This window comes from Alosa alosa, chromosome 5, assembly GCF_017589495.1.
Source record: "Alosa alosa isolate M-15738 ecotype Scorff River chromosome 5, AALO_Geno_1.1, whole genome shotgun sequence".
NCBI classification, from domain to species: domain Eukaryota; kingdom Metazoa; phylum Chordata; class Actinopteri; order Clupeiformes; family Clupeidae; genus Alosa; species Alosa alosa.
This window is the reverse complement of record NC_063193.1, coordinates 6,081,875-6,092,846: the sequence shown is the minus strand read 5'-3', so window position 1 is coordinate 6,092,846 and position 10,972 is coordinate 6,081,875. Positions and strand designations below refer to the sequence as shown.

At 39.8% G+C, this 10,972-nt stretch overlaps 1 protein-coding gene across 1 annotated transcript in view; it reads right to left on the bottom strand.

Annotated features, from left to right (window-relative positions):
• The window catches only part of antxr1a (ANTXR cell adhesion molecule 1a), a 33,545-nt gene extending 22,980 nt beyond the window's left edge, over positions 1-10,565 (bottom strand). The window contains exons 1-4 of the mRNA XM_048243345.1: positions 9,968-10,565; positions 3,233-3,304; positions 2,876-2,947; positions 273-354 (exon numbers count right to left, since the gene is read on the bottom strand). Coding sequence (XP_048099302.1) covers positions 273-354; positions 2,876-2,947; positions 3,233-3,304; positions 9,968-10,122 — 381 coding nt within the window. The 5' untranslated portion in view covers positions 10,123-10,565. The remainder of the gene's footprint in view (positions 1-272; positions 355-2,875; positions 2,948-3,232; positions 3,305-9,967) is intronic.
• Positions 10,566-10,972: the final 407 nt, after the last annotated feature.

Genomic DNA, 10,972 nt, shown 5'->3' with positions numbered 1-10,972 from the left:
CTCTTTATGCTCTGCAATGCACTGTTTATTCTGCCGCTGTTTGGAATTGTGCATGAAATTGCTATCCTTTAATGGGTTCCCGTTATGGCACTGGCTGACCTTCTCATTATGGAAACTAAGAGTTTACACTACACAGCTTTATCTCTGTAAATGCTTGTGAGATCACACACCAGGCATAAGTGCATATGTACTGTACACTGCACTGAAAACAGACATAACAACATAATTTGCTAACTGTATGGCTGTAACTGTGTACTGGCTTTAGGTCTCACCCTTTGAATGCCCTCGTGCATGAAGGTGTCTCCCCCTGGCAAGACCATCTGAAGCTCCTCCAGTCCTTTCCTTATCTTTTCCCTGCAAACACACACACACACACACACACACACACACACACACACACACACACACACACACACACACACACACACACACACGCACACACACACACACAAAGATATATCATGAATGTAATAAGCAGTCAATGTTTCTGCTTTGAGTTTTAATTTCAACCAATCGCAGCCCAGGTAGGTCAATTCAGGCATCAGTCCGTGTGTCATAAGGGTACAAAACCAATCCTGAGAACTTGGGGGAGGGACAATTCTTCATAAAAACACAGACAACACTACCACAGGCTTTAATAACCTTGTCAGTCTGTGTGTCCAACATTATCAAATAAAATCTGCTAGTGCAAAGTAATGAACAACTACAATGACCATATCCATAAATAATAACAATATCATATGGTAGTTGTCGTCAGATGAGACTGAGAGGTGCTTGGATGGGAGAGGTGTTTTGTGAAAGAATGCCTTGGCCTCAAGTTGGACGTCATCGGACCGTAACTGTGATTCTGGGCTCTACTTGCTGTTTCTGCTGATCGGAAAATCCATTTAAACCTTCCTGCCAGGGAAGTGCTGACCCACCCAGTCAATATGACAGACTCTTTTGCTCTATTTCTTTCTTAAATCGGCATAGATAGAATCGGCATAGGCGTGATGTGTACTACTGCACATACTGTATGTGATAGATAGATAGATAGATAGATAGATGGATAGATAGATAGATAGATAGATAGATAGATTCTGCACATATGTGACTGTTTATCTCTGGGGAGTCACGCTGTTATTTTGTAATAAATCACGCTGACTTCACTTTTGACAAAATGAGTGCTACAGTGATGAAGGATATGACACAAGGAAACAGACCTTGTGTGAAAATATGGCCTTGTCAAGATGACACAGCAGGAAGACAGTAAAGAGTCAGGCATTTTCATGGACACATGGAAAGGGGACAGTCACTCAGAGGTGACGTGACGGGCACATCTCCCAAATCAAATCGCGAAAGTGACAATTTAAAGATACTTCAAAGCACATGTTGAAGCTTTTCGCCTGCACAGATTTTAATACTTGGAAATGATAGCGGTGTCACGGCAGAAACTCATAGTCCAGATGTTCTTCTCTGTTGGGCTCCCTGGCACCAGACACTCTGATAAATGTGCCTTTTTCAAAGAAAACAGGCCGGGATTTGTTGATCATTTATTTGATCAGTGGAACAGGCGTTAATAAATAATAGACAGGCTAACAGGAAACAGCAGCACGCTCTCCTAAATACACAGAGTGTAAATTCATCAGTGTGTCTGACGTAACACTCACAGCACTGAGAATTTGGTTGCTCTCTTTTGTTTCATGAAGTAAACTCTCTCAATAGAGACAATGTGTTGTCTATAAAATACCATGAAATGTGTAGAAAATAAACTCTGTTTGCTATGTGAAGCACACATCATCTATTACTGCCAGGCCCAGAAGCCTACTACATAGTGAGCTATATATGTCTATTACTGCCAGGCCCAGAAGCCTACTACATAGTGAGCTATATATGTCTATTACTGCCAGGCCCAGAAGCCTACTACATAGTGAGCCATATATGTCTTCACTGATGCTGTAGTATTGAAGATCAACTACATAGTGAGCCATATATGTCTTCACTGATGCTGGAGTATTGAAGATCAACTACATAGTGAGCTATATATGTCTTCACTGATGCTGTAGTATTGAAGATCAACTACATAGTGAGCTATGTATGTCTTCACTGATGCTGTAGTATTGAAGATCAAAGGCAGTCTTTCATGGATCATTCTAGGACAGTGATGAAAAAAATTATTCTCAGATATTTATTTGAAATGATTTCACAATGCTGACACATGAAGAGTTGGCATATGAAGACTTGGCATATGAAGCAAGGTGTAAGCACAACCACTTTCTCATCTAGAATTTATGAGAACAGATATCACAACTTCAAATCACAATGGCAATGTATGCCATTCTGAAAGTAGGTTTCGAACGCTTCAAAATGATTTGATTTATAGACCTGTAACTATTGAACCAAGCTGTGGATTCCTGTTGTATCATTAATACAGCAAAATAAACTGTGATTCCAGTTCCCTGATTCAAAACAGAATGTGTGGAAATGCCCCACCCTTAAATCTACGCAATCCCTCATATTCACAAGAAATAATTAGTAACAGAAACACTTATTTTGTGACTGCAACTCAATCGGATGACCTAATATGATGCCATATGTCTTCTATTGAAATAAAATCAACATCTGTGATGCACAGTGCGAGATCAGCTGGGAAGTCCATGAACACTGATCACTGGTCACTCTGCTGACCACAGCTCCTTATGCATTTGTCCTACTGTTCTCAATGTCTACCTGCTTACAATGCACTTCTTTGTTCATCTCTGACCAGCTCCCAATCTCATTGAGCTCGGGAGGGGAATTTGACATGAGGGACTTGTACTTTCACTTGAGGGACTTGTACTTTCAAAAAACACACACACACACACACACACACACTCTCTCTCTCTCTCTCTCTTACCTGTCCTCTGTGAGACGCATCAAGATCCGTCCCTCAGTGGAAAACACAATAAAGGACATCCGCAGCTGTGGGCTGCAGAAGAGGGGGTTGGGGAGAAGGGAAGAGGAGAGTAAACAGAGGGAATCTGCAGACACATGCTCTCGCCTGCCAACAAGCCATTTACTTCACACACAATCACAGCTCCTGTTTATATAACCGGATTTTTATGCTCTTACTAAATGAGCAATGTTGTGCTTTTTATAAATGCCTTGAGAGTGTAAAGATGAAAGGGGGCAGGGTGTGAATACCACTGTATGACTTTGTCACATGGTTTGGCTTTTGGTGGGTGGAGGCCATGCTCTGTGGATTCGTACGTACCTTATGAATTTATGTGCCAGATGTTCGACAAAGTGGTAGATCTCAGTCCAGTGGTGCATCACACTGCCAGACCTGTGGAGGTAAAAGACGTGTTCACACACTTCATCAATGATAAGACCATAATGATCATAATGATGATGATGATGATGGCTAAGCTGGTAATAAATACCATTATATTTGTCAACATCAAAGAGACTTGTTTGAATAATTAGTAGAAAATAGAACATTCAGGTCAGTCCCACAGTCACATTACAGGTTATTCCAGTGATGCCTAACTAGTTAACACCGAGAGGAATAATGTATGTTACACGTATGTTCCACGATGACTGACACTTCGTGAGTATAGTGAAAGAGAGTCCATGCCTTGAGACTATCATCTCAAATGAGGTGTGCTAAAGTGCAGAAAAAAAGAAGCAAGTGGAGAAAAAAAGCCAGTAAACACTTGAGTCTCTCTTTGCACTCCTCTCAGTGTGTGTGTGTGTGTGTGTTTTGTGTACAAAACCATTGAAAGAGTAAGGCAGTTTGGCACATAAACCCTCAAAAGATTTAATGGTATAACAAATGGCTGCCTCCTGCACATCTATGGCCAGAAGGTAACAAGCAGATTACATTCACAGCACATTCAGACGAAACCTTTCATAAACCTTTTCCAATGGAGCCAAGATTCTTCATCTTAATGGCAGTCCTCTCATTCAAATGAAAGAGAGAGGGTTAGACCTTGAATAAACTGTTTTTAAAGATGTAAACCAATCCTAAAGTCAAACAAACACAACATCAATCTCTTAACAGCTCAGTGAAATACAGCTGTGGTATTAGTTGATATAATCTCTACAAATCCCCTTGAGTTAAGATTGTGTTTAGTTGCAGTGTAGATCAATCAAGTAGAGAAAGTTAATAAAACAGGATGCTAGCTGATAATGACCAAGATTACACTGCACTCATTTTGAATAATTCACCATTCATGGTTATCAAAACTAAACAATTTTGCTTAATAATAAACATCAAAACATCGGTCTTTAATGCTTTTCTGCACCTGTCCATCACACTGTCTTAGTATAAGTCTTAGTCCCTCTCTTTTGTTTACACATCTAAGGATCTAAGAAAAGCACACATGAGAAAATGACAACTATGAAATTCATGGATAACTCGTCTGTATATTGAAAGTTTGCCTGTAAGTGATGTTGGAGATGCATTAAACGGCAGCATGTACAGCATGGTACAATACAGAGACACCACCAGTTAAAGATATTAAAATGATAATAAAAAAATGTCTGTTTCCTGTCTAATTCTCCTGAGTAACTTTCCTCCCACTGCTGGCGGTTGCACTAATTAAAGAGGAGTGCACTACCATGATGACAATAATGATGATAGTGCACTTTACTAACTAGGCAATTCTGCAGCTAAACACATTTTGTTGTTTATTTACACTACCAATCAAAGGTTTGGGGTCACTTATCATTTCCATTGATTTCCAGACATTGCCTTATATTATGCCTACAGTATATTCTTACCTCATCCTTCCCCATCCCATCTACTTATGTCTCGCCAGCCATTCTCTCTATTTCTCCTGCAGCCTGACTGATTTGATCACTGAGCTGAGCACTGAGATTTGATCTACAGGATTTGATTTAGAATGATGTACTGCATTTTCATTCCCATCAGGCAAAATGGAGTAGTTGTGTCATCCGTCATGGTCGATTTCACATTGACATGACTGGGTGGTGGTTAGATTTTTAACATAACGATGCATGAGGGTTAGATTCGATAGCACATCAGTTAAGGCAATCATTAATGACTTCATCTATTTAATAATCCGTGACAGAATCTGTGCATTTTTCATTAATGTGTTCATTAATCTCCCTAAGCCTCAGTTCAGAACGTCCTCTGGGATTTTGAAATGTGTTTGTGTTTGTCTGTGATGGGTGGAGGTTGCACTGCACTCATCTGAGTAGAGATTCCTTGAATGCTTCTTTATTTGACTCACTTAGATAGCCTGAGCATCAGGGACATGGGTTTCTCACGAGCCAAGACAGAGGGCTGTGTTGCCAGACATGTTATTCACAGCTTATCGCAGCACTCTTCAGAATCCTGCAGACAGTTCCACTGAATTGAATGGGCCAACATTTCTGGATGATAACCGCTACACATCAGGGTCTTGTTTGCACTGTCAGGACTTATTTACCTGTGCTGACCAGCAGACAATACATTATCCCTTATACAGTAAAAGAGCTCATGGTAGAAGAAAGCATCATGTACACTGCTGATATGGTTATTCTTCTAGCCTGGGTGCCAGCCCACAACATTTGAGGTCGGGAAGTTCGGTCTGGCATTGCTCCGTTGTGGAGCAACTATGCTCACCCCAAATCTGGCGGACCAATCAAATCGGGCTTTTTTACGATGATAGACACGTGAGCAACAGCGCCTCGTCTATCACGTCATCTGAGCATGCTTGGGTTGATTATGTTTGCAACAAAAAACGCTGTGGCTAGAAGGAGACAGATGGCTTCTAAGACCCTTTATGGAAAATGCATATTATTTCAATGAGGTTTTATCACTGAAAACGATTATTTCTGAAAACTTTGGCCAAAATTGAGATGTGGGAAAACTCATGGTTTCACTTTCATCAAAGGAAAACAGCGTGTTGCATTGTGACATGTTGTTACCTCGTTCATTTGAAATCTCTGATTGACCACCTGTTCGAGGGATTTGTGACAGCCTTTCCCAGCTGTTTATAACATGTTTTTAGCATTTCAGTGTTCAGCAGAATTATTTTTAAAAACGGAGGGGATATAGGCTATCAGTTTTTTTCCTAATAGCCTACCCTACTACGTATCTCTTATATTTCGCTATGAGTGTTGTAGGATATATATATATATATATGCCCTGTGCATGGAGATACTATACATTTCTAATTTGTACATTTCTCCGCATGAACTTGTCCACTGTCCATTCCACAACTTGCATCTGTCGCTAATGTGCAAAATAATGTGAAATAATTATTGTCATCTACTACAAGTGCAGTACTTTGGGGAATGCATATCAGTAAACAAATTTTGTCACTCCTTTTATATTCAGTACTTGCCATATAAAGTGAGGATTTACTTCATAATACAGATGTGCGAGAACCAGAGATGACATCCCTCTACATCTCCATGGTTTCATTTTGTGATTGGAAGGCTAATGTTCTGGCTAATATTATCAATCTGTGCCAAGTATATTATGGTACGTCAAGTGGAGATATCTGATATAGGGGGGCTAATCAGCTGCTAGCCCGGTTTTCTACAAGACCTCAGTATTAGTCACAGTTGTTCTCAGTGTGTCCTTCAGGATATGATAAATCAGGGAGACAGGCAACAGCTTCCGCAGATTTTTTTGCGTGGCCACATGTGCTGGCTCAACCCAAAAACCCAAACCATAAATTGGAGCAAGGGAGAGAAATTACATAAGTGTAGAGACTGAGAGCAATGCCCACATGCTGCACACCAGCTGTTATTCCCCCGAGACCTGGACGAATGGTTTAGAACTTAGCCATCACCACTAATGATGTCCTAACTTACAAACGAATATATCTTTCTTAGACAGAGACTGTGCTAAAAGAAGTCTATGTTATGGTAGTTCAGTTGTTTTCAGTACAATCACAAGAACTATGCGAAAATGTTTGTTTTTATCTCAGAGATAACAATGAAGCAAAAGGTTTAATATGTATCAGTATGAACTCCTTGTGTTTTTTGAAGGCATCCTATAGTTGAACTAACTGTTGAGGATGATATTTTAGTTCAAGCAACCCTGAAAAAATCTCTGATTTTATTAATCTGCTTTGTGCTTTGAATATCTGCTCTCCAATTTCCATTCAATGAAAAACTCCTCTGTTGCACAAATGTCTAACTGCAAAGGCAGTTTGGAGACTTGGCAACTGGAAAAAACATCTGAACTTTAAAAAAAAAAAAAAAAAAAACTTTCTTCAAAAAGTGTGTGGGGGAGAAGGAAGAGGAAGGCTTTAAATCTCTGAGCAGAAATTATTCAACTCAAATTAAGAATCAGACAAAAGCAATTGAAGACGATAAGAAGGTTTTGTTGAAGAATCCACACATAGGCTACAGGGAGAAGGCATCATTGATTAGAAACAGCTGCTGTTCCATTTGACTATCCATTAATTTGGTCTGTCTCTAGACTTGGCTCAGAAAACTGTCTAGTCTGTCTTGTTTTTCTTCTTTCACTCCAGTTGTTGCTTACAAGTCCCAGGGGAAAGGCTTATGTTTTACATTAACAAAACAACCTAATCCTCACGAATACATAGCAACTTGTTGAAAATTATTAACAAATTACATAGTAACTCAATACATATATATATATATTTAACTGAAAATTGAGTTACTGACTCATGACTCAAAGTTGATGCTCATTAAAACTTATATATGAAGTTTTATTTATATATAAATATCCTTCATATATATTTGAAGTTTTAATGAGCATCAACTTTGAGTCATGAGTCAGTTTTAATGAGCATCAACTTTGTCCTGCAAGTTAAGGTGGTCTCTCCGAATATAAGCAGCATTGCTGAGTCGAGCATTGTAACAGTCTACAAGCCAAGCAAAAATAATCTACCAACATCATATATGGTTACTTCAAAAAAGAGTATACATCGCACACAGGAGGATATCTTTCTGCTGATTTTATTTGCGTGAACTAAATAAAATCTGCAAAAAACATATCCTCTAGTGTGCGATATACTCTTTTTTGAAGTTTCAATAGTTCTGTGAACAGGGATTTTGAACTTTGATTATATATGTGGTATTTTTGTCAGTGGTCTTGGTACTGAAAAAGAGTAAGCACTCCGATTTGAAGAAATAGAAATATGGGGTGGTGGTGGTGGGGGGGGTTATAAGTAACTTCCGTATGGGGTTTTGTAGATCTGACTTCCTAATTGTCGCTGTTGAACCGTTCCACCATGTTTGTGAAATGAGATCTGAACTGATGTCACTTTCTGTAGACCTACATGTTGGATCAAAGCTCATTTCAGACTTCTGACACGCAATATGAAAGCTGGATGGCAGCCTACGACACATGTGTTTTTGTGTATAGCGTGTGTGTGTGCGTGTCTTTTTTCCCTCACCACAAGCCAACTATATAACAGCAGAGGAAAGATTGTCAAACCGGTAAAACACTGTCACACACTGTCAACAAAGCTTAGGGAAATATCAGCCTAAATCAAAAACTGGCCTGTCAGCATGTACAAAACGTAACGTCAAGATCTTTTTGCCATGGTTGTCTTTACTGTTTTCACACATTCACTGCACAACCACTCAAACCTCCCCTGTGTAAATGCTTGCAGAAACTGAAACCTGTGGAGGATTTCTGCTCTCTTGGCTTTTACTTTTTTAGGTAGGTTTTTAAACATTCTAACATAAGATTCCGTTTCGCAACAATTGAAGGTTTAAAATTCTGTTGAATTCAGTGAACCCAGATATTCTTTAGAATGTTCATTTCCCAACATTCCTGTCACACCGGTGTGACAGTAGTCCTTTAAGTTAATCTCCCCTGTCTTCACCTCATCAAATGCTAACATGAGACTCATGGGCTCATTTTGCACTGCCATTAAACATTTTCCACGCTTGGCAATTTCAAACATTGCTTTCTCATGCCTGTCTCTCATATTGTGTACTGTCTATCAAGTACAACGACTTTCATTCACTGAAGAAATGTGTACTGTGAAATTTGTCTGCGATAAGAGCAGACTACATATCCGAGGACAGCACTCTACAGGTAAGTAAGACATTGCTAAAATGAGCTTTGAGCAACCGCTGGTAACTGATTCACCAGCTGTGCCACTGACCCCATTCGGAACCAGCGTGTCTGCTTTTGTTTGATCCTCTGCATGCCAGGTCTGGTAAGGAAACAAAGCGTGTGTGACTAGCAAACCAGAGCTTGATGGACCAGCAGCGGAACACCAGACCTCTGCCTCACAGGAAAGGTTAAAAAACATCACCTTCTATTTGCAAGCGCTGTTTACCAAGCACCACAGTGCCCTCCTGTGAGAACAATATAAGAACTAAGCATGACAGTTATACCGCACATGTTACTCCAGTTTTGACAATGCACAAAGTAGGCTAAGTACTATTTTCCCTCAACTTCACAAGGGGGCAGCAAAGAGATGAAACCATGACACAGAAACCTCTATCCCAAAGAAAATCTGTGATGGCAAATTCAGTGGCATATACTGATAGTTGAGGACAGAACTAATAGTGGCTGCACACATTATCATAAAGGCTATGAAATACTTCAACAAGCCTTTTTGCCTTCTGCAATAATAGCAGCAATAATACAAGTCCAGAGCTCTATGGTTGCAAATGTCTGGAAATAATTCAGTGCCATAGTCAATGATGCAATTTAGCATGAATTAAACTTGTTTTGGGGAGTTTGGCACTCTGCACTGAATACTGAATGAAAATTAAATTAGCAAAAGTTTTACTTGAGTCACAATGGAGGTAAAGTGTAGCCTACTTGCAAAAAAAAAATGCAATTAACTGTAGATACCGCTTGCAATCATATTCCTCAGGGTCCTTTCATTTCTTATTGCATGCAAATGTCAAGTAGGCTATAATTAACATCATAAACCTCCTGGTAAAAGTCTCCACGGACTTCAGTATGATCACTCAAGGGTAAGTCTTAAGATATTCTCAAGAGAGAAGAAAAGAATGGTAGTGAATAGTAAGAGAGATTTCACGATAAACTCACTTATCCAAAACAAAGTAGAGGTCAAAACCTCCATAGCAGGATGGTCTTGTCAGCACGTTGTCCTGATTGTGACCGGTGTTCCCACTTGTTGACATTATTAGTAGAGATCCCAGCAGAAATGCCATGCATATTCCTTTGCTGCCAGTTGCAGACATGATTCCGGTACTCAGAAGAACAAATGAAGAGATTAAAAATCAGAGAGAGGAATAGGGAATCATCTGAATCAAACAGTCCACTGAACTTCTCCCTTCTCTCTCTTTCTCTCACTCTCTCTCTCTCTGTCCCCCCTATTTCTCTCTCGGGTGCAAAAGAGTATTCCTCGTTGCAGCCAAAGGCTTTACAGTCAGCTGAAACATCCACTGCCCAGTCCAGTCCGTTTGTCCAATCTGGATCAGCTAATTTAGTATATTGACAAGTTCAGCGGAGTCACTGTGTGTCCACAGAGCATGCACATACACACTCATTCACTCCCCCTCAAACAGCTGTGTGACTCTGAGACAAACTTCTGCTGTCAACCTCACTCCAGGGTCCTCTGTTAGCAGATGAAATGATGGCTGGTGTGTGTGTGATCCAAAGAGCTTCCTAGAAAGCTATTGTGAGTGTGTGCAACAGTTGTTCAACTCAAACTCTACCCCTCTTTCTTTCCCCCTCTCCTTTTTGGTAAAGGAATATACGACAGAAGGAAAAAATCAATGAGGGTGACATTTGAATCATTATTGCTATAGCACCATCTAATGGTGGGTGCTATAAAAAATCAAGAGAGCAGACCTACATACATGGGATGAATTAGGATAACAAGAGAAAGGGAGGAGTGTTGCCTATGACAGTGTAGGATACTTTAGTGTAAATAGCCTAATACATGAATTAAGATAACTAATAATGAAGTATTTTTTCCCTTTTCCGTTCATTCATTAAGCTTGGATCAACCTCAACATGTAGGCCTGGGCTATTTTGCCTTTGTGGACTCGTTTATCTCCATGTTGAATCTGATATGCTTGTTGATAG